Source organism: Pogona vitticeps, chromosome 7 (genome assembly GCF_051106095.1).
Source record: "Pogona vitticeps strain Pit_001003342236 chromosome 7, PviZW2.1, whole genome shotgun sequence".
NCBI classification, from domain to species: domain Eukaryota; kingdom Metazoa; phylum Chordata; class Lepidosauria; order Squamata; family Agamidae; genus Pogona; species Pogona vitticeps.
Window position 1 is genome coordinate 9,570,891 of NC_135789.1, and position 27,321 is coordinate 9,598,211.

Sequence of the window (27,321 nt, forward strand, 5' to 3'; positions counted from 1 at the left end):
CCCTTGGAATGAGGCATATATATAAATAGGTGGGTTGCAACTTGCAACCTTTAAACGGGCTGCTCTCTCTCCCCACCTTCCCTCTGATCCCCTAAATGGCAGGAATTAGCAAGAGGAAACCTGACCAGAGGGGTCTCTTGATTTCTAAGCAGCCTCTGTGCAGATCAGTGAAATGACATTTTGGAGAAGGGTGTCTCTTTGTCTTGCTGACAGAGTTCCAGGCTGCTCCAAGCGCGCTGTGCCAGATCTGGCCTCGTCCGGCAGCCACATTCTCTTTAGTGGCCATTCGGCAGCTCCGAGGAAGCCTCCCGACAGGATGGAAAAACAGTCCCCCTTGTCCCCTGTGGGTATTGAGTATGGAGAGGACCCCCGGTAGTCATAAAATCAGAACTGCAGTGATTAGGGGGTCCATCAAAGGGCATCTAGTCAATCCCCTCTACCGGTGCAATAATTACTGGGGATCGTTTTGGACATGCTGCTCTGATCCCACCGAACGAGATCCCGAGACCATTGGCTGGGAGCCACTGCAGGAATATTTCACCATGCAAGTCTTTTGTCTCCCTGTTTCCTCTGCAGGGGCAGGAAAAGAGCAGAGCACCCTGTGGCCGCTCACCCTTCCTTTCCATGCTGTTACGATGCATGTCTGGGGCCAGCTGATCCCCAGGGTGGCTGGATTAATTGGCCCTCTCGTTGTCGTCCCTTGTTCATTGCAAGCGCAGGGGAAGGGGGGGAGAAAAGGGACAGCTGCATTTTATCCTATATTCTCAACCTCTGTAAATCAGGGTTAATGTGATTTCATTTGTCTCTGACAAGCCACAGCTAATGGGACAGTGGAGGGGGAGAGAAGGCACGCCGGAAGGTGGCTCCTTCTGAGCAAGTCGGACGTAAATGGTGCCGTTCCCTCCTTGCCCAGCCGGCCTCTCTACATGACGGCTCTTTCCGAGAGTGTCGGCCGGGTCTTGGATCGGCAGGAGATCTGTTTTCATCAGGATCAGAGACGGACGTTCCCTTCAGCTGCCAGCGGTGTCAGGACGCTTTAGATTTCTGGCAGGAAATGGGGCATAGAGAGAGAGAGAGGAATTGGGAATCAACTGCGTGGTTAGAAGTGCAGCGTTTGCAAGCGCTGGATCTCAGCCTTCGTCCCTGGCAGCCCCAGGGAACATTTTGTGAGCGCTTTTGGCTGGAAGGTGTCCCAGGCCATAAGGGGCATTCCCCTCCTTCAAATTGCGTCCCGCGGCTAAGCTGGACTCGATATTGTGGCAGTGGGGACCGTCCCTGGATTAATTGATGCTACCAGAGGTTGGGACGCCATCCAACAGAGCCAAGTGGGCGGGGATTGATTTTCTTCACCTAATCCATCACTGGAAATGATCTCCAGCATTGGCAGTGTAAAGACGGATCGCCTGGTTGGCTCGCTTTCCCCCCCCCATCGATCAAGAAACTGCTGTGTTCAGACAGAAGCAGAAAGCTTTGAATGTCCCACCTTCCAGACTGTATGGGCTGTCCTGGGTGGAATCTAATGCACAGCAAGACCTGATGACCAGTCTAGCCTAGTTCTTGTGCCAGGACACCCCGAAACAATGTGTGGTCAGAAAGGACTTGAAATCCCACTTTCCTCCATTTCGTTCCTTGCTGTTTCCTTTTGTAACGCTGTAGGACCATGATATTTGCAGGGGGATCAGTTCCAAGGCCACCCCTCCCCCCCCCCCCACACACAGATGCTGAAAACTGTGGATAATAAAGTCATGCCCTGCTGGATGATTACACCGCTCTACGACGAATCCGCTTAACGTTGACGTTTTTGCGATCGCAAAATGATGGTTCCCTGCTTCAGGAACCGATTTTTGCTTTACGACGATCAGCAAACAGCTGATCGTCGGGGTTCAAAATGGCTGCCGGTTGAAGAAAATGCCCCCCCCCCCCCCCGCGCTGTTTTTAGGACTGATTTTTCACACTACAGGCACCGAAAATGGCCGCCTCTATGGAGGATCTTCGCTGGACGAGCAGGTATTCAGCCCATGCAATGATAAACATTCCTTCTCAGTGGAATCCAGACAGGCTGGTGCAGGGAGCTTGCATTTGATGTTCAGTTTTTCAAACCTAGCAGCCTTTTAGGGTTAAACCGGAGCTCCTGCATGGTGCCCCTTTGCCAGTGAGCCAAGGTTGGGTGTGTGTGTGTGCACACATGCACCCCGTTGAATGCACGCAGCTCTGTGCGCATGCATTTAGAGACGAAAGTGAGAGACCCAGACCCGGAGTGGGTCGCCTAGCGTGGAGATCTCCCTATGAAATGACAGGTCTTCCCTTTTGATACGGAACACAAAATTACAGAGCAGTCTTGTGGCTAATTATCTTGCCTCTCTCGGTGACAGCTTGAGTGAAGTCAGTGCAAACTTGGAGAAAAGAGGCGGGGAGGAAAGGAGATGGCTGGCACCCCAGCACATCTGGCTAGAAAGCAGCTGCTGAAATGGCCTTTCTGTGGAGCAGGGGTGGAGAAAAGAGTGGGAAGAATGAAAGAGGACAGCTGGAAACACCAATGGGTTCTCCTGGTGGTACAGTCGTTTGGGTCTCTGGCTGCGGATCCAGAAGTTGGGGGTTCGATTCCCCACTTGAGCCTCCACCGAGGAAGGACTCTCCATGATGATGATGATGAGGAGGAGGACGATGATGATTAAAATGGCCCTCTGGCTGCTTGAATGTCATTCCATGAAATGGATGAGGAATGGCTGAGTTTGTCCCTCGGAGCCTGTCATACTGGGGTCACAGTAAGAAAACTGTATCTACCTGATTAGTTCCCCCAGGTGAGAAATCCTGGCTCCTGTGCTTAAGGAAGAGGCTTCAGTGGGGTATATTTCACATTAAAGTGCCTTTTGCGTGTAGAACCCAAGCAGCAGCAGTAAGAGAGGGAGAGAGATTTTAATGAAATGAAGCAGGCAGTGTTTTTCTCAGCATAAAGCGACAGCGCTTGAAGCTTCCCAGAATCGTAGAATCATGGAAGGGGCCCCCTAAGGCCATCCAGTCCAACCCCCTGCTCAAGGCAGGAATCCCCAATCCAAGCCGATCTGGCAGAGGACGGTCCCATTTTCCCTTGAAAGGCCCTCAACGTTTATGCCTCTTCACCCTTTCTGTGTGTCTTGTTTAAATGTGGGGGAACGGATGCCAGGTGTGTTTCTCCATGTGGGTTTTGAACCACGGTTCCCCTCAGGCTAGACTAGCACAGCCATGGGGAACGGTCATCATCAGCTTCCAGGCCAAAGCGTAATATACACCCTTCCACCCGGACGTGGAAGTAGTGGTTTTTGAGGGTTTTGGCCGCCAATTTGAAGGCTAAGCAGCCCTTCCTTTGCAGCTGCCATCAGAATCATCTGCAGCTCAGCAGCAAAAGCCGGGACCTGGCGGGGAGGTGTCCCGTGGATGCACACAAGAGAATGCAAAATCATTCCCCCATAGACTTTCCAAGGTTGCTAAGACTGGAGCAGTTTTGCACAGCAGGATGCAAGGGTAAAATCTGATTTTTAAAACCCTCAACGCTGTGGTCCGTGGCTCAGTTTTGAGACTTGATCTTGGTTTCATTCTTGAAACTGTGCATGGGTCTGTTCCCACACACAAATGCACACAGCTTTGAGCATGAGAGCCAGCTGCCACTTCCGACAGCATCGTGAGATTTCCTTCCCACTGCCCACCCCCCGGTGACATTGTAATCCTGTGCTCGTCCTTGCTAGTCGTTGTCTTCAAGTACTTGAAGGACTATCATGTAGATACCCTGGACTGCCAAAGAGGCAAACAAGTGGGTCCTAGATCAAATCAAGCCTGAATGATCCCTGGAGGCAACAGTGATGAAAACTGAAGTTGTCCTGCTTTGGGCGCATCCTGAGAAGGCAAGAGTCTCCGGAAAAGACAATAATGCTTAGAAAGGTGAAAAGCAGCAGGAAAAGAGGAATGCCCAATGCGAGATGGACCGATTCCCTAAAGGAAGCCATAGGCTTGAAGATTGCAAGAGCCGAGCAGGTCTGTTGAGGACAGGACATTTTGGTGTTTGTTCAGTTTCAGAGTCACCGTAAGTGAGAGGCGACTTGATGACACATCATTGCGTGGAAGATGGTGCAGGGTTGTGTTTTTTCCAGCTCAAGAGGTTAGGGCCAGAAGGAGTGGATTTAAGTTATAAGAAAGGAGGTTTGGACTCAGCCTGAGGAAGAGCCTCCTAACAGCGAGAGCGCAGGACGGATGGCCTTGGAGGGTGGTGGGCTTTCCTGCATGGGGTGGGTAGGTTTCAAGCAAAGGTTGCAGGCTCACCTGTCAAGGATGCTTTTAAGGTGTGGGCCTCCCGCACTGTCAGGGGGCTGGACCCGATGACCCCACAGGGTCCCCTCCAGCTCTACAAATTCTCTGGTTTGTGCTGGCACCATCATGGCCCGAGAGAGAAAGAGAGGCTCCCCGTTGCGAACGGACGGCACCCTTTTTTTCTGCCGCCCCTCCTGCTTTCATATCCGCGGAACAGAGCTGGGAGGGAGGCGAGTCACGGTTCCTGCGAACGTGCGCGCAGACAGTTATATTTAGCAACTGTTAGCTTTGCTGTCAGTTGAAGCGGCTGAACCTGCTTTGGGCCAAAGCAGGCTCTCTCTCTCTCTCTCTGTGTGTGTGTGTGTAGAAGCTGCTTCTCAATGGAATATGCTGAAAACCGCGGCTGCAAAGAATACTTTCTTCTACTCCGTTCTCTGCAGCTGCTCAGCCTGTCCCCTGCAAGCCGTGGTGGCCAAGGAGCGCTGGGTGGTGCCCGAGCCTCGGTTCCAGAGCAGGGATGAGCGGGTTTACTTACGCATGGCCAAAACTCAAAGCTGTCGCCCACCTCCTCCAGGCTGCTTTGCTGGATCCGATGGGCCCTGTTTCCCTTCATCACTCCTTTGCAATCCAGGTTTTTCTTTTGAGGCTGGCTGGCTGGCCTGCACACGCCACTCTCTCATTTCATCCCGTAAGGACCCTGTGCCAGGGTAGTCAGGTTGACGGTGGGTGAGTGGCCGCCCGGAGGGTCCTCCGGTGGACTTCAAGGCAAGAGCCGTGGGCTTGAACCCAATTTCTGACCTTTTAAACGAGTGTGCCAAATGTGCTAGTTTATGGGGCTTCATCCCTGGTACGAAGAAGACTCCAAAATCCACCAGCAGGGACTAGAATCATAGAACGATGAAGTTGAGGCCATCAAGTCCAACCCTGGCAGAGGGTCATCCTATTTTCTCTCAAAGGCCTCTGGTGTTGGACCACTCATCATCATCTCTCGAGGCCATGGGTTCCGTTGTCGTACTGCTCTAACAGTCAGGAAGTTTTTCCTGATATTCCACCGAAATCTGGCTTCCTGTAATTTGAGTCCATTGTTGCATGTCCTGTACTCGGGGAGGATTGAGAACAGATCCTGCCTTTCCTCTGGAGGACTGCCTTTCAAGGGTTTGAAAAATGTGACGTCCTCTCTCCCCTCCGTCTTCTTTTCTCAAGGTGACACATGTCCAGTTCCTTCAGTCTTTCCTCCTAGGGCTTGGCTTCCAGCCCCCCCCCCCCGTTCATCCTTCTTGCCCTTCTCTGAACTGATTATTGATTGATTGATTGATTGATTGATTTGATTTGATTTATACCCCGCCTATCTGGACTACTCGTTTACTCTAGACGGCTATTATCTTTGCTAGGACTGACTACCATTCCAGAATTAAGTGTGCAAGCTTTCAGGTTCTCCAGAATTCCTCATCTGTCTAGGTGGTGGTGGTGGTGGTAGGAGTTAGGGGCAGGAGAAGCCAGTTGTATAGACTGGGGAGCTTGCTTTCGGATCACTATGGATGGCTCTTTTTTTGTCCCATCTGATGCAGGCACAAAAATGTGTCAGCTTGTCTGTGTGTGGCTGTATGCCATCCCAGAACATAGTTTCCATTTCCGGGAACACTGAGAGCTGGGAAGAAAGCATCCGGATCCTCGGTTGCAAAAGGCATTTTTTTTTTTTGTATTTGACTAGTACCCGATGGAGGTTGGATGGAAGGGGAAAAACAGCTGTTTGCCATCCATGCAAGGTCTAAGGGTCTGGGATCATCCCCCTTCCGCATCCCTCCAGTTTCAGGCTTCTAGCGTCATTGGAAAAGGAAGCATCATCTCTGGCATTTTGTTTCCACCAAAAGCCTGCCGTATCATGTGGCCTTAAGTCTACCCGAACACTTTCTGGCCGCCCCAGCCCTTACCATCCCTGTTGTGATGAATATTCGCTGGGCTGAGCACAAATCCTGCTTTGCTCTGTTTCCACTGTCTCCTTTGATGACCCCCAAAACCCTGAAGAACGAGAGGAGGGGGGAGGATCGAAGCACCGGAGGAAGAGGGATGCTGAGCGCCTTTTGATCAAAGCCCAAGCCCCAAAAGGACTCAGGGTGAAATTCCCCACAGCCTTTCTCACTTTTTAATGCACCCAAAGGACGGGAGGGAATGCATTTTCTTTTGAAGAGTTTCTGCCTCATTGAACTTGACTGTTGAGTTGGTTATATATTTAAAAACCCCTCATTGGGGCCCTTCCAGAAAGCTCAAAGTAGCCCTGACGGGCCAAAGAAGCCCAGCCCTGAGAGATAGGAAATAACTGTTGGGTTGCAATCAAGCACTAAACATGTTCTCACTTGGAAAACGGAAGAGCAGGCGACGTCCAGAAAGAGGCGATTTAACCAGGGCAGCTGCATAAATATTTATTCCAACCTAAATTGAGTTTTCTTTTTAAAACAAACAGCAGCAACCAAAGGCTTTCGGGGGAAGGAGGCATCTTGCCTTGTAGCCGAACACTCGCAAGGGCCAGGGTGATGTCTCGGGGTGGGGTGGGGACGCCGACTGAAGTGTGAACGTTGCCCACTGAAATGGTGCGAACATTGCCCACTCCAGAAGCCCTGTTTGTGCATGACGTTGGAAGACCCCCAGGGAGCTTCTCTTGGTCTTCGTCCGGCTCCGGCAGTCTCTTGTTGAAACCGGAAGGCCCCGAAGATCCGCCAGTGTGCAGCGGGAGCAGAGCGTGTGTCATAAAACAAGCACGCGCTTATGGTCCAAGCAGCTCCACCGGCTGCCGATCTGTTTCTGGGCCCAGTTCAGAGGACGGGTCCTCATCTAAATGGTTTTTGAGTCCAAGCTCTTTTTCTGTGTCTCCCATTATGAGCCTGCGGGGGCATTAAGCTCATCAGGAGGGGCCTTTCTCTCAGTCCCGCACCTTCGTAGGTATGTTTGGTGGGGACATGAGAGAGGGCCTTCTCGGTGGCTGCTCCCAGACTCTGGAACTCCCTCCCACTGGAGGCCCACCTGGCCCCATCTTGGCTGTCCTTCCACAAGCAAGCCAAGACCTTTCTCTTTGGTTAAGCTTTCCCCTCAGTGACCGGCTGCCTGAATGGTTTTTTTTTTAATAGATTGTTGTACCTTCCTGCTTTGAATGTGCTTTTACCATTGCCTTCGTTTACCATTTTTAGAGTGGCTTTTGTTTGATCCTTATTTGTATACTTAATGTTTTTAGCTTTCCCTATTGTCTTTGAATGATGTAAACCCCCCTTTGGGGTTGTTTTTATGGAGAAAGGCAGGGTAAAAATATTTTTTAAAAATGAATCAGTTGTGGTTTAGCTGTGCGAGGGGTCACTTGTTCCTAAGGAGCCCAAACCTGCTATGTCGCATACACTGAAGTGTGAGGAATTGGTGAAACCATTAAGCCAGGCTGAAATAAGGGGATACTGGAAAAGGTTGTCAAAATCTTGTTTTAATCAAAACACATCCTTTCCCACTGCCACCTTTGTTTTCTAAGACTTAGAATCATAGAACAATAGAGACAGAAGGGGGGGGGGGAGACCCTAAGGGTCACCTCTTCCAACCCCCTCACCTAGGCATGAAATCCCAACTAAAACGCGAATTGCTGAGATTCGCGTTTTAGTTGGGATTCATCAGAGAAATTTTCCCAAGGCTGAGTTGGAATCTTCTTTCATGTCCTCTTTTCCTGCCCTCTGGACCATCTCAGGAAAAGAGGTGGACTCCAACTTCCATGCGAACATCCTTCCAGTTATTTATTTTATTGATATATTAATCATGTCCTTCTAAATCTCTTTGGGAACAGTTGCCCAGTTTGCCTCTTTCTTAAATTAATGGTTTGATTCAACTTGGTTTGTTACTGGTTTTGGTCAGTATGTTTTGCTGGTCTCTTAACTTGTTTTGTGCTTTGAGCCACTGTGGGTGGAGTGTTTATTATTGTTATTATTTTACTCCTAGGGAAATTAGAATATACATTTCTGAAATGAGAAATGTATATTCTCATACATTAAAGATTAAAGAAGGCTTAAAGAAGGCCAAGTTGTGGCCCTCCTGTTGCCTTTGGACTCCGCACACCATCATCCCTGAATATGTGTAAGGCTGATGGGAAAAGGAGTCCAGCCGTGTCTTTCCCACTATAGGGCTTCTAGTGGTTCAGGAGGCAGGACTTCCTCTTCTTTCTTTGTCACTCCAGGTCATCTTTCCCTAGAGATACAACTAAAGAAGGACCTCAGGTAATACCTGCCACTCTGTAATTATTCTTCTTCTTATTATTTTAACAGGTGTCACCATGAAGCTGATGGATGAAGTGGCCGGCATTGTGGCCGCTCGCCACTGCAAGACTAACATTGTGACGGCTTCTGTGGATGCCATCAATTTTCACGAGAAGATTAAGAAAGGTAAAAGAAGCAGCAGGGCCCGTTGTCTCCGGGGAAAGGAGGGTGGTGGATCGGCAATCTTAGGTTAATCATGGAGTTGGAAGGGACCTCGAAGGCCATCGGGTCCACCCCCTTGCTCAGTGCAGGAGTCCAAGTCAAAGCCGATCTGACAGACGGCCATCCTTATTTTCTCTTGAATGCCTCCAGCGTTGGAGCACTCACTACTTCCTTGGTTCCGTTGTCGTACTGCTCTAACAGTTAAGAAGTTTTTTCTTGCTGTTCCTCCGAAATCTGGCTTCCTTTTGCTTGAGTCCGTTCTGACGTGTCCTGCGCTCTGGGACGATCAAGAGCAGATCCTGGCCCTCCTCTGTAGGACTCCTTTTCAGGTATTTGGGGGAGCGCTATCCTATCTTTGTTTCTGTTTCTCCATCCCGGCTCGCAGGGAGAGAGGATGTTCAAAGGAGCCCCGGATTCCTGAACAGAAGGTCGTGAGGAGGAACCTCGAGGTCTGCCTTAGCCTGAGTAAACTCTAGAGAACGTCCTTTGTTCGAAGGGCAGCTCCCACCCACTCAGATGCTCTCCGCGGGCCTCTTGCGGATCTGTGGCGCCAGTCTGTGTGAACCCTCTCCCTTTTGGCCAACGAAAACCCTGCCCTTTGCCAAGCTAAGTAGGGCGGAGGTTTTATACCTCCTTTTTCTTTCTTAGCAGTGTGAACTCTGGAAACGCATGGCTTTCTTTGGCTGCCATCCATACACCGGGGGGGGGGGCTGAGAAAGGGATTGCCCCCCCCCCGCCTGTCCCTTGCCCTCCCCCAGGTGAACTTATTCCCCGAAGGGACATCTGAGCAGCCGCCAGGCCCTTGGGCTCGGAGGGCCGTCGCCTGACCCCTTCTTGCCTCTTTGAGTCGGGCAGGAGGTCAGGAGCCCTCCCCGGACAAAAATCCACTCTGGCTTTCGTCACGACCTACACGCAGGTGCCTGGATCCAGCCTGTTGGGGAAACCGCACGGCTGCAGGAAGGAAGTGGAGGAAGGAGAGCGTGGGATAAGGGCATCATCCTTTCTTGGCTTTTTTTCTCCCCCATTTCCCCATCTTGCAGGTTGGGGTGGCAAACAGGGCACCCCTTGCCATCTAAATCTCTGGAAAAGAAGCCCTTCTCTAGGAAGGATTAGCTGTTGTTTGCCTTAAAGAGGCCTTTTGTGGTCCTTTCGGAGCCCTCTCCTCATGAAACAAGAAATAGGCCGTAGCAACATTCAAGTTTTTTTATTTTCATCCTTTTTGCTCCTTTCCAGTCGCCTTGGGTCCTTTTAAGGACAAAGGCAGGGTGAAAATACTTAAAATCAATAAATACATTAAATAAGGGCTGGTGCAGGCTGTGGATTGTCCTGGGAGCATTCTAGCTTCTCCCACATTGTCCATCCCTAGTAGAGTGGGGTCCGGTTGATGGGAACAGGGGTCCTCCAGCTATTTTGGGCTAAGAGTCCCATAATCCATATCTCCTGGGCCACGATGGGCTTGAGGGAGGAGGCTGAAGGCAGGAGCATCTTGAAGCACAGAAGGTTCCACCCCACTGACTCCTAATCCTCCCACATTTAAAATAGCACTGTAATAGCAGTGCATAAGAGTATTATTATTAATAATAATATAAAAAGAACAATGATCAGCAGATTATACTGAGTTAGGTTCAGATTTGGCCATGTTTGGAGCAGGCTTATTGAAATCATTGGAGGCTGAATTATGCACGATTGACTTAATCTGCTGTCTTCAGGGGGCCTCGTCTACCCTGGCCCAGGCCAGAATAATTGGCAGTGGAATGGGGGAAATAATAAGGAAAGATAATTTTGAAGATCTTGATAATAATAATAAAAATCAGCTGCCTTCTAACCTCATTTATCTTAAATCTAGTGTCAATCCAGGCCAGAGTAGGCACATTGAACCAAATGAAGTTTACGTCCGTGTTGACTGACGTCCCCAGTCTGGGGTCTCTTCCACTTTCCTATAAATGAATCCTCCATGAACTTCCTCTGTCTGATTTTTTTCCTTTGCTTTTTCACAGCTGATACAACTAAAATTCCATAACAGAGGGGAAGTGACATTGTTGGGAGGTCTCTCTCTCTCTGTGTGCATGTATGTGTGTGACTTTTGGCAAAGGCTGCGTTTTTCCTTTGAACCAGATGCCAGAGAAATGGGGTCAGGAGGAAGATGTAGAGGAGAGACTCCTTTGCTTTCCCTGCTGGAGGATCAGGTTTCGTTCCTCTGCATCACAAAAGGGGCTTGAAATTACAGATCATCTCCGGGGCGGGACCTGCTGTTTTCCTTCTAAATGTCAAAACTGATGAGGTGTATCACAGGGAGGTAGAATAACTATCAGACTTAATACGATTCGACCGGTTCCTTTTTCTTTTTTATGACAGTCATCCGTTGTGTAGCTTTTGTGTGCTTAAATGTGCAGTGTAGACTCTTCTGTACATGAATAAAAGAGTAGGCTGTAGCTGTTAATCTAAAAAAGGGTGGTGTGTATGTGTGGGGGGGAGAAGAGGCAGTGTTGGTTCCCGAGCCTCTGAGCCTTCATAATTAATAAGGATGGTGCTACGTCATGGAAGGGAAGCTGGCAGGCCAGAAGGAGCATAAAGAGCAGGTGGTCCAGTGAAAAAAGGCCAAAGAGATTTCATAATTCTGGCATGTCTCTGCCGTGAGTTTTGGACAGCTTGTCTGCTGGAAGTCTGGAAACCTCGTTCCCCTGTGGCATAATGTGCAGAAGAGTTCATTTCCATCGAACCCAGAGTTGTGGTGTGCACAGCTCCCATCTTCGAACATCCTCTGAGACTCTTTGGTGCAAAAAAATGTTTGGGTGCCGCTTTCCCTCCTCCCTTTGTTTCTCCTTGGTAATATTCCCCGTGCAAGATGTTCATCTTGTCTTCGTGCAGATGGGCTGGAGCAGAAAGGTGGGTGGCTGAGATTTGAATCCAGAGCTCCTGACTCCCAACTGTTTGTTTGTATGTTGAGTGCCTTTGTACATGGCCCAATAAGAGATGCTTTCTGGACAGTGGACAAAAAAACCCCAAACAAACAGAAACATTAAATTGTGAAACGTAAAATGAAAACCAAGCTCAAACCTGGCAGCTGAGAAAGGACCAAAAGGCCCTGGTATGTTTTCAAAACAGAGAGAGAGAGATAGGCCTGGAGAAATAAAAAATTCTTTAGAATATATTAATGTCGGTGAGCTTCTCTAGTTTTCTGGATGGATCAGGAGAATCATAGAATCATGGACCTGGAAGAAGTCTATGAGGCCGTCGAGTTCAACCCCCTGCTCAAGGCAGGAATCCAAATCAAAGCTGATTTGACAGACAGTCATCCACTTTTCTCCTGAAGACCTCCAGCGTGGGAGCGCTTCACCACCTCCTGAGGTCATGGGTTCCCTTATCGTACTGCTCTAACCGTTAGGAAGTTTTTCCTGATATTCCACCGAATTCTGGCTTCCTTTAACTTGAGTGTCTTATTACATGTTCTGCACTCTGGAGGATGATTATTGGGCCTTGTTAGAGCTGCTCAGTCGGTTCCTTCTATTGTGCCTAAGACTTCGTCGATCTATACTTCTCAGCTTGCTTCTCCCTCCGCCTTCCGATTCAGTTTGATTCACGCTAACCTCTTCTCCCTCATGCCTGAAGATAATAAATGGTGAGGAGAAAGGGCCACCCGTGGAATCATTTCTCCAAATAACATGGAAGACCTTTTCTATTTCTCTCTAGCTCTCTCTCTCTCTTTGGAAGTCACTTTTAAAAGAACAAAATCGTTGAAAATCAAGGACACAGAGGGAAACAGCTGAGATAATATTTATACTCATGATGGACACCCCATAGAAATGGATTGAATATAAGCCTAGCTTTTTTAAGTCCACCAGATGTAATACCTCTGCTGTTATCTACAGCCACTGTTATTTTATTTTCACAACTACCAAGCCCCATCTCTCATTAATTCATCTGCCATCTTACTTCATTTTTATATTTAATATTCTCTTTTTCTCCCTCTCTTGAGTTCTAAGGGTATCCCCGGTCTTCAACCCACCCACCCCCAAGCCACTCCTCACACTTTGCGTTCCTTATCTCTGCCCAGACCTGGTGTTTGTTTTCTGTCTCCTGAAGAATTTTTTACAACAGAGCCCTAAAACAACATAAGCCATAAATTGCTGCATGTCAGTGTTCCATACACCCAAGAGCAAAGGGGTATTTAGTGTGAAACTGATCTTTCATTCAGCATTTCATTCTGTTTTCATAGGTCTGACGAAGTGGACGTGTCCACGAAAGCTCACCTTAGAATATAATTGTCTTTAAAGTGCCGCACATGGTTTTTTTTTCTTGTTTTGTCCCTTTTCTCCCTCTTTTTCTTAAATCTATCACGCTAATTCACAAAGAATTACAGGTCTTGAGTCTCACTGTAACCAACTGAGGGATATTTTAATTAATGACGCCAAATGGCTTGGGCTCCCCGGGCAGTCCTCCAATCTGTTTAAGCCTCTGAAATAACTCAAAGAAAGGAACGTTACTGCATTATAGATCATGCTTAAGGGAAATATTCATAATTGTGCTGATCAGTTGACTAAGGGACCCTGTAAAACCGAAAGCCTGCCACGTGAGTCAAGATCCTAAACCAAATCTTATGAAATCTCCAATCCCACTGTCTCTCTCTCCAGTACAAATACATTTTTAAAGGGGGGGGGGAGAACACAACTCTTTGCAGCATTAGAAGCAATTGCCTAAGAATTATGACTTGATTCCCAGCTTGGCGTGTTGAACTACAGTTGTGGCACTTGTAAAAAGGATCTAGGGACTTTTAACAATCCATGAAGTGAATCTGAGTCAGCCATGTGATGCCCTGGGGTGGAGAAAGCTGTTGCTATCCCTGCGTTGGGTCCACAGAAACACAGGGAAGCCTTCTCTTCTGCTTTGGTCAGCCGTCAACTTGGAAAACTGTGTCCATTTCTGGACACCACAGGTTAAGAAGAATATGGACCAGCTGGACTGTTTCCAGAGGAGAGCCAGCAGGATGATTAAAATTGGGCTTGTTTAACTGGGAAAAGAGAAGGCTGAGAGATGATCCAAGGGCCGTCTTCAAATAGGACAGATGGAGCAAAGCACAGGGCGCCACTTACATACCCACCCCACCCCACCCATAGTGTTTAAAGCTGTCTCTGGGAGGTTTACAGTTGAATTATGCAGGCTACACATGATGTCCCCCCTCCCTAAAGGGAGCTGGGTAATCAATCAATCTGCCAACTTTGGAAGAATGGAAGGCTGAGTTAACCTTGCCCTGGCTACCTTGAGCCCGTTGGGATAGGACTCGGGTTGTGAGCAGAGTCTTCTCTGCAGTCCTGCAGTTTAACCGCTGTGCTAGAAGATGGGTGGGCTCAACTTCCTTAAAGGTTTTTAAAGAGAAGGCAGGGGTGCCTAAGGGGTGGGTTTGACGGGGTCCGCCTTGGCAAACCCTGTGGTTCCCTCCATCTCTGCGATGCTACGATGCTATGACTCTGTAATAATTCAGAGGAATGGTGGAGTTGGTGGTTGAGGAGCCTTCCGGAGGGCCGTGCGTTGGCCCCGTTCCTCCTGGAGATGGAGCGATTCCAGGATTGCTCTTCCTTTCTTCCTGAGTCATCCATGGGTTTAGAAGCCTGGCCTCCGTCCTTCCTTCTGCCTCCGTTTGCAGAATGTAAGCCAGCTTTGGATAATCCGCGGAGCACTTAGACGGATGAGGCGTCGGATCGGAGCGCTGAACATGGAGCTCTGCCGAGAAACAGAGAGGCTTTGTGCTAATTTCTCCCCTCCCTGCAAGATGCATGCGGCAAAAAAGGGGGGGAGGGGTGGGGTGGGATGAGAAATTGCCTGGAGTGTCCTCAGTTCGGAATTGTCTGCTTGGTTGGCTTCATGAAAACACGTCTTTTTTTTAAAAAAAAAAAGACTGTTCAGGATGGTTTTCATCATAGATCGTGCTGGCATCCGAAGAAAATTAAAAGTGCCCAGTTAAAAAGCTGGTCACGGGATCAACCCAGTATGAAATCAACGGCCAAAGAGATGTCGTTTTTCAGGCGAGAGATACGGGGCATTTCAGAAGGCCAGGGGGTCGTGTGGAAGTTTTGGGGCTGTGCTTACAGTTTTGGAGCAGAGTTTTTTTGGGCTACAAGGATGGTGGAGGGCATCCATGGCCATGGTTCCCCTACTCACCGGCTTGCCCACTCCCCCAACTCCAGAATAACACATGACCCCCGCGGGAGACGGGTTTGATGGGGGAGGAAGTGAGTGGGTGTGCAGGCATGTTCATATCCGTCTCAGGTTTGGCCCAGAGAGATGGACCAGAGAGGCGGGGGAAAAAAAACAAGATGGGGGATACTTGACTCTTCAATACTACGAGTGAGAAGGGTCTTGGGGTCGCTAAAGATCCCAAGCTGAATATGAGCCAGCAGTGTGACGCGGCTACAAAAAAGCCAAAGAAATGTGAAACAGTAGCAGGCGGCTGTCCTTCCTTGCTAAGTTTCTAACTGAAGGTTGGATGAGGAGAGGAGGTCTCTGGATTTCCTCTGTTGGCGGAGGGTGGTGTAGATGACCTTTAGGAACCCCTTCTCCCTCTCCGATTCTGCAGCTCAGACCCACAGGCACCCCGAACCCAAGAGAGGGTTGGATGTTTTTCAAACAAGTCCACCCAAAATGTGGAGGGGGGGGCCACAGAAGGAACCCTGGACTTGGAACGCGTTTCTTCCTTCCACGCCATTGATCTGTCTTTAAAAAAAAAAAGAAAAGCAGGGAGCTCCGCTCCCTGTCCACCCATGGTGCTGTGCCTCCTGAACCCGTCTCTTCCCGTTTTCTCTCTTGCAGGCAGTGTGATTACGATTTCGGGGCGCATGACCTTCACCAGCAACAAATCCATGGAGATCGAGGTCTTTGTGGACGCCGACCCTTTTGTGGAGGAGCCTCAGGACCGTTACCGGGCCGTCAGCGCCTTCTTCACCTACGTGTCCCTCAGTAAGGAAGGGAAGCCCCTTCCTGTCCCCCAGCTGGCGGTAAGTGCCACCATCCTCACCTCTTCCCCCCCCCAAAAAAAACTTTAAAAAAATATATGAATTCTGGATGAGCTTTTTGGAACTCGAATATGTTTTTCCCCTTTGGCCCACATTCCTGGGATGACTCCAGACGATGCCGCATCTTGGGAGGGTTTAAAAGCAAACACGAAAACCCTGCTCTGCTTTTCCAACGGCATTTAAGCATAATATTTAAACAAAAGACACAGCATTGTGAGCCGCCCTCCGGGGTGTTTTTCACTCTCTGCTTCCAGGGTGGGAAGGTCGCTTGAATCAGGTTTTTTTTTTGTTCAGAAGGATGGTATGTACCCGTAATTCAGCTTTTTTTTAGGCAAGGCGCCAGAGGTGGACCTTTTCTTTTGTTTAAGGTTCTCCCTCCCATGGTTAGTTTCTCCAAATCTAGTTCCCTGGGTTCCCTAAAATAATCTCCTCTTTGTGAAAGCAAAGAATAGTTTCTGCCGCACCCAGAAAACAAAAAGCCGTCCTAGCTCCTCTCAGGACAGGCATGCGCGTCTCTTTTTCTCCTTTGGCCAAAGAGGTTTGGTAGGCTTCCAGAAACCTGCCGGACCTGTGCAATCGGACAGAACAGTTGGACAAAGATAGATGTGGGGGATAATTGTGCTTCAGCATCTTCTTGAACCCCGTCTCAAGATTTATATTCTAATAACACATTGGAATATAAGTGGATGTTCCTTCCCATCCCCTTTTTCTGCCAGGACCACAGACCTGCCATTTCTGGGGAAAGGATGCAACCCTTCTCCCATTTCCACCATTTCCCACCTCTACGGAACCCCCTTCCTTCGACCCCAGTTCCCTCGAAGGAGCTTGCTTTCCCTGCCTTTCTTCACCCCGAGTTACATCTCTCTCTGCCCGCCAGTCTTCCCACAGTCTTTATGACCAGGGGAACAGCCGGAGCAAGGAGCGTGTGGCCTTTTCTTCCTGTACCTTTCTAAAACTGTTTTAAATTATAGATGTTCTGGTAGGCTTCACCGAGCTTCTCGGAACCCAGCATGCCTTTGACTTCTGTGAGCGCCTGCCTTTCTCTCCTGCTGCCCTCCCTTCCTGAAATCTCCTTCTAGTGTGCTTTTCCTACCTGCGATTGTCAATTCTGCTTCCACACACACACACACACACTTCCTTTCTGGTCTATTTTTAGCTGCCTCTGCCACGGCAGCTCTTTTGCCGAGACAGCGGAGAGGGAGCGAAACGACTGAGCGGTTCCTCGATTAATATGTTATACCCTGTTGATCTCCACTCATGTTCTTCCAGTGTTTCAAAGCCTCTTGCCAGCTAGGCTGGGGTCTTGCCATCAGGGTTACGTTTCTGTAATTTGTTCATGGCCCAGAGAACAAAAATCTCGTGATTGAGTTCCCTGCTGTGAAAACTCTCTCTCTCTCTCTCTCTCTCTCTCTCTCTCTCTCTCTCCCCCCCCACCACCACGCGCTTGCTGAATTCATGTTTGCCAGAAGAGATCTTTGCTTCTAAATTTTTGCTGTCCGTTAATACCTTCTGGAGTTCCGAATCAGCGGCTTGGCCCTGCAAGTGCCTTGCTGAGACTCCTCTGCTTTTCTTTGTTGCTTTTACTTATGGGTTCAGGAGCCACTCCAGCGAAAACACAGGAAACCAGATCTTCGGATGGAGGATATGGGGGGGAAAACACCCCCTGAAAGGAGGGCCTCTTTGGCCTCTCCATCAGCCACTCCTCCTCTAAGGCAGAAATCTCTAAAGCCTGGTGAAAGAAGGAAGGTTTTACAGCCTTCCACAAATGAATGGGACTTCTGCTGCCTCCGGGTCACAGCTGTCAGGCGGGGGGAAAGTGGGTTAACCAGAACAGGGCTTAACTGGATGAATGCAGGTGGCCAGGAAGGGAGCAAGGAGGGAGAAGCGGCTGTCGCTCGTTTTTTCAGCGGTGGCTTCAGAATCGGTACCCAGAAGCAAAACCATCTGTGCTCCCTGTTCTTGGACAGTGAGTCTGGGATCCTATCCCTTTTGATTAAGAGTACCACTAGCTTGGCATTTCCCTTCCCAGAGGAGAGCTGGAGAAGGAGAAGATTTGGGGTGGGGGGGTGGGGAATCCCTCCCCTCCATTCCTCTCTTCCTTCTTGTCCTCTCACTCTGAGAAAGGGATTCTCTTCACCCGCTCTCCGAAGAGCCCACGCTGGGTCTCTGCATGAGTCACCAAGAAGAGAGGCGGGCCTGTTAGGCGCAACCAAAGAATCAGGACGCAGGGGAGTGAGGGTGAGCGATTCCTTGTGTCATTGGGGAAAACCGGCAGCACCCCTGGGCAAAAGCTGTGGCAGAATGGCCTGTCTTGGGTTCGAATGAAAGCGGCTAGGCCAAGGCGCTTGGCGGCACGGCACCCAACCCCTCCCCAATAGCGACGTGGAAGAAACAAGGTGATGGGCGTCGTTCTGGAATTCCTCCTCGGTTATCCCCACGGCAGCCAAGAAAATGCAGCCGGAGGGGTGTCGATGCTTTTAAAGCCCCCATCACCCCACTTTCAGAAGGAGGCAGTTGAGGGGTGTTCCCCCCCCAAAAAAAAAACTTTCTGGAGCACCACTGTTCCTTTGAGGTGAAAATGGGAAAGGATTGCCCCCTTTTCTTTTTTGTGATTTTCTTTTTTTCTCTCTCTCTCTCCTTCTCCTAAAAAGCCTGGCTACATAGATGCCATTTCTCCAGAATGCCCAAGTCGGAACAGAGAAGGATTGGGAGCTATAAGATAACTTCAGGGAGGTTTTCCTTTTACCTTCCTCAAGTTTCTGGGGACCAAGCAGCCAGGGGTGTTGACATCTGAGCAGATTCCCTTTGGCAGGTCCCTTTTGCTTTTCCCCGCCTTTGAAAACCTCCGAGCAGGGACCGTTTCCTCTTAGCAAGCCAGCACCACCTGCGTGCCTTTTGGCGATGGTCACCCTCCGCCCGCCGGCTCTCAAAGCATCCACCGTCGTGTTGCTATTCCCATCGGGGCAGCGCCGGGATAACACAGAGGGGCAAAGCTGCATAAGAGATAGACGGGCATGTCTCGAGCTTCTGAACCACATTTTTCTTTAAAATGTTCAACGTTCCAGTGAAGTGCCAGCCCCTGGCTCCTCATCGCCTGTGTGGGAAGCAAAACCCATAGGATCCTGGGGCAAAATCCAGAAACAAAGACGGGCAGTCCCAAGCCATAGGGAGCCGTTGTAGCTCCAGCCAGGACCCCTTCAGTGGGGTGGAAGTGGAAGCCATTTGAGGGCTGCCGAGGTCAGTACAGTATTGATACGATGCCCAGGCAGGCGTTTGCTGGCCTAAGGGCACGGGGTGGGACAAGTCCTTGTCCCGCCTCACCCAAGGAAGACTTTTGCCATGCCCGGGTCCTTTCAGTGGGAAGGTGAGAAAGAAGGGGGGAGAGAAAAACGATGATATTTGCTGGTGATTTCTTTTGTGTCCCACTTCTCTGGCACTTCGATCCACGCTGAAAATACAAATATACCCTAGACCTCAATAAACGGACAGATAAAGGGTTTTGAAATATACAAAGGAAGAAAGGCTACTGAAGGCTCGCTTTGGCCAGCAGAACAGCTGAAATGTCCAAGACTTCCCTGGATGAAAAGGTCTTTTGTCTGCAGCAAAAGGACCCCCACGAAGAGGGAGTCCTGGAGTTTGGGGGGGGCAGCCGCCAAGAAGGTTCGCCCCTCTCATAGGATCACCCAATATGCCTCTAATGGCACTGGAACGGAGAAAAAAGGCCTCTGGAAGATCTCGTAGCCTTGGCAGGCTTCTGTGGGGAGAGTATGACCCTTCCTATGGAGACTCGTAGGCCATCGCCTCTGGATTATGGGAGGACACTGGCTGGTGGCCCGAGGAGTTGCAGTAACAAGGGAACAGCGTGCTTCCTTTAGCTGGCCCCGACTGGCTAGCTGGTGGCAGCATTTGGCTCAACAGACCCTGCCGGAGGCTCTACAGAGTCAACCCCCCTTTTGAGCAGTTGCCTGGGCTTGTTATGGGATGGATCATGTTGCTTCCTCACCAGAGTCGGCTTCTTCTGCCCATCCTTTTTTGGTGGCCCGGATCCTGCCCTCTGCTCTCAGTCTCTCCTGCCCTAAGCCAGAACATCATTCTTAGCCAACGCCTCTCCACCCGCCTGCTGAACAGTGCAGGAGAGCCGGGATTCTTGGACAGCTGTTCCTGATCCCCCTGAATTAATGTGTTTGTCTTTTTTGGGGGGTGGGGGAGGCCTGCATCCCAGTCCCTCCTGCTGGGGAGTGGGGGGGAACACACAACCTTTGGGGGTGGAGGCTGGCCAAGCCAAGCGCTTCCGGGAAGCAGAGCTGCTTTGGGGAAGGTGAGGAGAGCTTTCTCTTTTCTAACCTCATCCTCTCCACCCCTCCTTCCCCGCTGCAAATTCTCCCTTCTGACCTCACATATGGCAGCTCTAAACACCCATTTAATGAGACCTCCGATCTTTCCCTGGCCTGCTGCGCCCACGCATCGCCAGCAACCCCGTTTGGGGAGCTGAGCGCCGAGAGGCAAATTGAATGTCGAGTCAGGGAAAATTAGGGGCTCCAGAGGGGGGCCTTCCTGCCTTCTCCATTAAGCCCCAGCAAACCCAGCTCCCCACGGCCTCATTTTGTTGTCAGGGAGTGACATCCTGGGGTCCCTGCTGTCTCGAGAAGCCCCAGAATGAAGAAGCCGGTGCTTTGTCCTTTCAAAAGAAAACAAAAACCAGTTAGGATTGAACGAGGCCTCTTGGACCAAAATCAGGAGGGTCTTAATCTCTGCCAGGAGGGTTTCTATTCCTGCCCCGTCTCCTCTCATCCTCACCGCAGCGGCTCGCTGGGGACCCGTTTGGTTTATCTGAAGAGTCGTGGAGAGGACGGGGCGCTCTTTCGGCCTCAACTGTGTTGGTACGGTTTCATTTTGCTTGATCCGGAGACACTGGGGTAGGATCGCCTTGTGAACATCTCTAGGCGGCTTTTCCGAGGGAGGTGGGAAGAAGGAAGACACACAGAGGACATTCTGCACTGGAGAGCACTGTCGCGAGGACGTCGGACGAGAGCAGTCCCAAGGGGAGGCCTCCACATCCTTGTAAGAGAGAGACGGCATAGAGGTGTATGAAGCATCCTCCCCGCCCCCCAGCAATGAGCCAGGGTGCTGATCCCTCTCGCCTAGGGCTGGCAGTTCTCCAGGGATGGCCAAAATCCTTTTGCCTCCCTAAGTTATTTCCACCACTGGCTAATGAGATCATCAGCCCACAGTGATACGTTGAAAGAGAAGCTTTTCCGATTCTTTTCCCCTCAGGTCCTGAGGTTCCCTTGGAACCCCTTTCAGTTCTGGGGAAGCCATTCGGCAGATGCCGGGCAGGACAGAGGGACTTTTAATTTCCCAAGATCGTCACGACTGGGGTGACTTTACTGGCCAGATGCAAGAGGAAGCGATACCTTTAAAGACCATTAAAAATCGCCAGGCAATACACAAGCTTTCCTGGATCAAGGCCACTTTGTCAGGCCTCGTGACCAGTGTGACATAACCTAAAATCCAAAAGTTTCATGGCAAAGTGGTCTTTGCCAGGAAAGTTACTCTTGGATGTAAAGTCCAAAAGTCCTGGGCAAGGTGGATTTCGCCAGGCACGGTCTTTCTTAAACGTTTTTCACAGAAGAGGCAGGCTACATTAGTGCTGTTGTTTTAAAGTTACAGCTAAGGCAGCTGTGGACTGACTGAAGATCATGCGCTGGTTCTTCAAACAAAGAGGGACACTGTTCTTTTATTTCATTGGCAGAAGCAGTTTTTGGAAATGAAATGCCCGCCCGCCCCCCTACCTCCCATACTAGGACGAGGGTGTGATTTTTTCCTCATTTTTCGATCCACTCTCTCCTGCCATTCCCTGGCGATGAGAGACCTCCATCTTCGAGAGGTGAATTGTGAGCCACTCCACCCCTGTATTGTGGATCCTTCAAGCTGATGTGATAGCATGGGGCTCCGATGTTGGACGTGAACCCCCAAGAGGGCCATCTGCAAATGGATGGGCCTTGAGGAATACGACACACGTAAAGAAACGCACCTATCCGGCCCAAAGGTCCTTGAAGCAGAGAGGACTGTGCGTTGATTCCTGGTTCTAACGAAGCCCCATCTTGGTTGGAAGAGTCCTTGTTCCACAAGATGCCAGACCCGATTTTTGGCTGGTTGGGGAGCGGGTGCTCCCACCTGCGATTCTCTGCTTTGAAAGTCATCGTTGAGCCAGAGAAGGAAGCGCCGCTGCTCAAGCTGGCGTGGGAGCTTCGTGGGGGGGGGGGAGCAGGGAGGCGAGCATAATGCAGGAAACTAGGGCAGCTCTCTTGAGCTTCCTCCGTACCGGAGGCCTCAGCAGCAGCGGGACAGCCCCAGCAAACAGGTGTAAAAACATTGGCAGGCATTGGGGAGCAAAATGAGATCGGCAGGGTCACTCGGCCTTTGAGCCGGATTGTTTCCACGGCGGAAAACCTGAGCTGGTTCCAAGCAGCCGTTGAGGCTGGGTTGTGAGCCCGTATGTTCTGGGTTCCAGTGTCGCCACTTGATTTCTAAATGGCGACCCTAAGCTGGAAGCGGCCATCTCGTCTTCCTTCTCCCCGGCAGCGTTCTGATGGTCCCGGGTTTACACAAACCGGTGGTTAAAGGCAATGGCAGGACGGGTTTCTTTCTTTATTTCATCTGTTTCATTTGCGGGCCGCCATTCTCACGCTAAAAACAGCTATTGATTGCAAGGTTAAAAGGCAAATTAATCATATAGTAAAAAAAATTTAAATTAAAAAAGCAAATGATTAATTGTGCAAGCAACATGTATTTAGAAACTTTAAAACTACACCGATAGAGCTAATGCATGGGACTCTTGCCTCCCTCATTAGAGATGCAAAACTGCCAATTTTGAGGGCAGAGCTGATAGAAGGCTTCCAGAAATCCCTCAGGTGGGGATAGGGTTGGGGTGGGGGAACACCTCTAGGTTGAAGAAGGGGAAGACGTGGGGAGCTGTTCAGGGAAAGAGCGACCAGGATCTGCAGACAGAGAAATGGAGGGGAGGGGGAGAGAAATGTCCTTGAATCTTCTGCAAGACAAAGCTGGTTCTTCCCATCCTGGCCCTTCCCCTTCTCGGGCACTGGGCTCGAAAGGGGAGCCAGTGGTGTGACTAAAGGATGTCCCCGGGGCTCCTTGCTGGGTTCCTGAGCCTTCATGTTGAGCTCTCTAGCAGTGGATGCAGGCAAGCGGGCTTCCCTTCAACCGGGTTGAGAGCATGAACTGCTTGCTGGGGAGCTGAGCAGCTTAGGTCTCTGCCTGCAGAGCCAGACATTGGGAATTCGAATTCCCCCACTGAGCTTCCTTTACTGGGGCTGGACTGGATGATCCACAGGGCCACCTTCCAGCTGTGCTGTTCTATGATAATGGTGATGAATGAGGACCCCCCTGGGCTCTGTGGAGATGCCAAAGGGCCTAGAGATGCCCCCCCCCCTTCCCTGTCAAAAGTCTGTTCACATTTTTGTGTGTGTGAGAGAGAAAGACAGGTCCCAGGGCTGACCTGGTTGGATGCCTGGAAAGCCGCCCAGCCTCTGACCCCTGCTTCTTCCCCCATCTTCTTCTGTGCCCCACAGCTGGAGACGGAAGAGGAGAGGCAGCGCTTTGAAGAAGGGAAAAGCCGGTACCTGCAGACCAAAGCCAAGCGCCAGGCAAAGATCCAACCCCTGACTCAGCAGTGACTGCAGCTGGCCGGAGAGGGAGAGGAAGACCTTGGTGTGCATCCTTTTTAGAAACCTTCACTTTGGACAAACCCCGGTTGCGAGACAGATGTGGGGAGGGGGGGAGGCTCACGGGCCCCTCCCCGACACACACACACACACACAATATTGTCCCATTGTAATCTGCAACTGTAGCTAAACCCATTCGGAACACAGCTGGGGAGGAGCGAGCAAGGGAGAGGCAGGGCAGGGGGGGTGCCGACCCCCTTACTCAAATTTGGGGGGGGGGGGTCCAAGCCTCCCGGTCGGTCTCCAAGCAGGCCTTTGCACAGCTGCTCTCAGTGTGAGTTTTGGAAAGAAATAACCTGGCCGGTATGGGTGCATAGAGCCTCAGATTTGGCCGCGCAAAGAAAACAAGGGAAATGAAAAATATTTAGGGGTGGGGGTATTGCAGGCATTCATAGGCTCAACAATCCGGCCCCTCTCTCTCTCTGCTCCCCACCACACACACACACACACACACAATTCTGCGTAGAGGACGACTCATGTCAGCCCTTCGGAGCCCGGCGGATCCTTTGGCGCTTTCTGTTGTGTCAGATCCTTTCCTTTCCTGCCCGCAGGCATCCAGCAGCTTCTTCACGACAGCCACAGGCTCCCAGCATTCCTTCGCATTCACCTCCGGTGGTCTCTCTTCCATTCCACAACTTCCTGGATAAAAGAGGGGGGAAAGGATATCTATCTATCTATATATATGTACATGTATGCCTAATTTATTTAATTAATATATTGTGAATAAAGGTGGTACGCCTTCAGCTAGAAGACCAAAGTGGGTTTGTTTTTATTAAAAAATTAAAATAGTGTGGCATTTTCAGCATTTGTGAAACTAGCAAGACGCCGAGCCAGTTTGGGCCGGTGAAGAAATAAAACCTTTTTTTTCCTCTCCTGGTTCTGCACAGCCTCTTCACTGGCAGAATCAACGTCCCTCTCTCTCTCCCTCCCTCCTTGTTTTAGCTCAGCCGCTCCCTTTAATCTGGGAGATTTGCGCCTGAGCTGCTTAGCAAGATAAATCCTGATATCAGGCGAAGAGGCCTTCCTGCCTGAACAATAGACAGCTACCTTTCCTCCGGGAATTAGCCAGATCAGAAGCTACACCAAATAGCAAGCTTGGGCAGATCTTGACACCTCCAGGACCATCCTCTCTCGGCGAGGAATCGTGCAGCAAACTGGGCCGAGCATGAGAAAAATCAATATATACAGAAGATGAATGGCCACAAGAAGCCAGCTGTCTGAAACGTGATTTGACTAAGGTTGCACCACAGGATTTGAATCCAAGCCCTGTTTCCAAACACTGGTCATTATCCCCCTCTGCACCCTACTGATCAAACAGGGCTATGCCAGATTTACAATTCCCACTGATCTGAGGCTTTCGAAAACGGAAGTCCTAAACAGCAGAATGGCTTGAAATGTACACACAGTCGGGAGTCCTTTTAGCTCAGCTAGATTTTCCTCCAAAACCTAACGTACCTTCTGCCCGAGAGCACATGGGTGGCCCACTCAAATGAGCTGAAGTAATGTCCACCCTTTGCATTCATATTCTCCCGATTAAATAGAATTACAGTATTCATTTAGGACTTTTTTGCCTTTGGGGGGGATTCCAAAACAACATGTGCTAAAATTGATTAAAACTTTGATTTTTTTTTCCTCCATTAAATAGAATTATTCATTTTTAGGGCTTTTCTGCGTTTTGGGGGATTCTGAAACAACATGTGCTAAAATCGATTAAAACTTTCTTTTAAAGCAGATTTAAAACATTTTTCTTAAAGCCAGAATTCTTCTAAAATAATTACCAGAGTCAATTTTAAGACCAGTTTGAAAGACACAAGAACATCAGAAACCACACAAGCTTGGTTTTCTGGCAGAGATTATTTGCTTTCCATGGAACAACTGAGTATTTATTGCATCTTAATAAACAAGTGCCACAGTAAAGCTTTCATTACTGAAACCAACTGGAAGAGGGGAAAACATTATTTTGTTAATTTAGAGAATGTGTATCCCCTGCTCCAGACCATATTCATTCAGAGGAAACTGGCATAAGATGATGATGATGATGGTGCCAGAGTTGAAAATAAAGAATTGAAAAAATGAACAATGTTCAGAGACTTGGCCGTTGAAACATCTTGCTTGTGGATGGTCCCTGCCGTCATTGGGGCTTTCGGAACAATATCAAGGCATTCCACACTGTGTTATAAGCGGTTGCAGATCTCAGAAATAATGGCATCAGAACAACAAAAAACAGCAATATTAGGAACTGCATACATACTGCGCCAATATTTAACAGATACTTAGGTTTTTGGTTCAAACTTTTATCTGTGATGTAATATCCCAGTCAATGTTTTTATAATCTTGATTGACTGTGTCTGGTGTTTAATACTAATCCTAATAATACAGCATCAGTCAAGAGCAATGGAACCCATAACCTCAAGGGGAGGTTGTGAGCGCTCCAACACTGGAGGCCTTCAAGAGAAAATGGGACAACGTTCCATCAGACCTGCTTTGAGTTGGGATTCCTGCCTTGAGCAGGTGCTTGGACTGAATGGTCTTAGGGACCCCTTCCAACTCCATGGTTCTGTCATTCAATTAGTTGTGGATCCAAGTAAGTCTTTGGGGCAGAGGAAGAAGGCACCATGAATGGGCCAACGAGCTTGTGCATGTCAACCCCTAAAATAGATGCGGAAAGATCTCTGTTAAGGAGGTCCTCTTCAGATAAATGAAGGGCTACCAGATGGAGGAAGGAGCGAATCTGTTCTCAGCCACTGTAGAGAGCAGGACCTGAGTGGGTGCATTTGAATTGCGGGGGTGGTGGTGGTGAAGAACCGGAGGATTGGAACAGCAAGGGACTTTTCTGAGTGGGCCGACGCCATCCTCGGAAAGTCTTGGAATGGACATCCGAGAGCCCTCTGTGAGGGGGTGGGTGGGTTCCAGCCCAGGCGAGTCGGTCTAGATGACCCTTGGGTTTTCCTTTCCAGCCTTTTCCCGTGGTTCTCGGTCTCTCCGCTTGGCTTTCTAGGAGTTGCACGAAATGCAGAGATGACGAGGGCAGGAGGAAGAGGTCCATCCAGAGTCATCCAGCGGAAAGGGGGAAGAGTGCACCAACTCCCATCGCTCTGGGCTGGCTCCTTGCCCTGGAATGTCACTAAAAAGCATTCTGTTCACCCTGCGGGCAGCCAGATGCTGCTGGGCGGCAGCCTCTTTATACCCACCATTCCATGCTCCCCATCATGTTCAATGTATGGAGAAATCTTGCGCTCTCCCCCCGCCCCACAGCTTTGTCTCTGGGCTCCTGGCCCCCTCCTCAAGTTCTTTAGCTCTGTATTTCTTAAAGCTGATTCTTGGCAGGCAACCCTGGCTGGCTGGCCCCAGGCCCCTCTCCCCAGCGGCAGGACGCATTGGCAGGAGGGGGGGAACCATGCCTTGACACTGAATTTCTGACCCTCGGATGGCAACCTATATCCAGTTGAATCGGTGAGTCTGCAAGGTTCCTGGTGTGTTGGACGTGCTAAATCACAGGGGCGTCCACTCTCACGTGGGCATTAAAGTCCGTTTATTAATAAACCCTAAAGCACCATCCAAACGCTCAAAACTAGCGGGAGGTGACCCAAGAAACCAGACTCTTCCTCCTTCCAGATCCAGATGGCCAAATCGGTGGCCCTTTCACGCCTGTACTCAATTTCAGGTGGGTCTCATCTCTGGGGCAAGTCCCCGTCAGTTTCACATGGGCTGTTTACCTGCTGAAAATGTAGATTTTTTTTCCCCAGCTGGGCTTATCCTGTGTTTATGCCTGGGGGCCATGCAAGCTTTGTGGCACATATGTGATAGGGGCTCATTACAATTCACCTGCTGGATGGCCCACATGTT

General features: G+C 49.9%; 1 protein-coding gene across 10 annotated transcripts in view; it reads left to right on the top strand.

Moving 5' to 3' along the window:
- ACOT7 (acyl-CoA thioesterase 7) overlaps positions 1 to 24,225 on the top strand; it is a 68,359-nt gene extending 44,134 nt beyond the window's left edge. For 8 of the 10 annotated variants that reach the window (XM_020799967.3, XM_072977740.2, XM_020799971.3 and 5 more), the window contains 3 exons: positions 8,571 to 8,687; positions 15,528 to 15,712; positions 23,323 to 24,225. In XM_020799967.3, the coding sequence (XP_020655626.2) occupies positions 8,571 to 8,687; positions 15,528 to 15,712; positions 23,323 to 23,427 (407 nt within the window). In that variant the 3' untranslated portion in view covers positions 23,428 to 24,225. The remainder of the gene's footprint in view (positions 1 to 8,570; positions 8,688 to 15,527; positions 15,713 to 23,322) is intronic. The other 2 variants (XM_078379139.1, XM_078379141.1) reach the window with 1 other exon arrangement.
- The last annotated feature ends 3,096 nt before the right edge of the window (positions 24,226 to 27,321 follow it).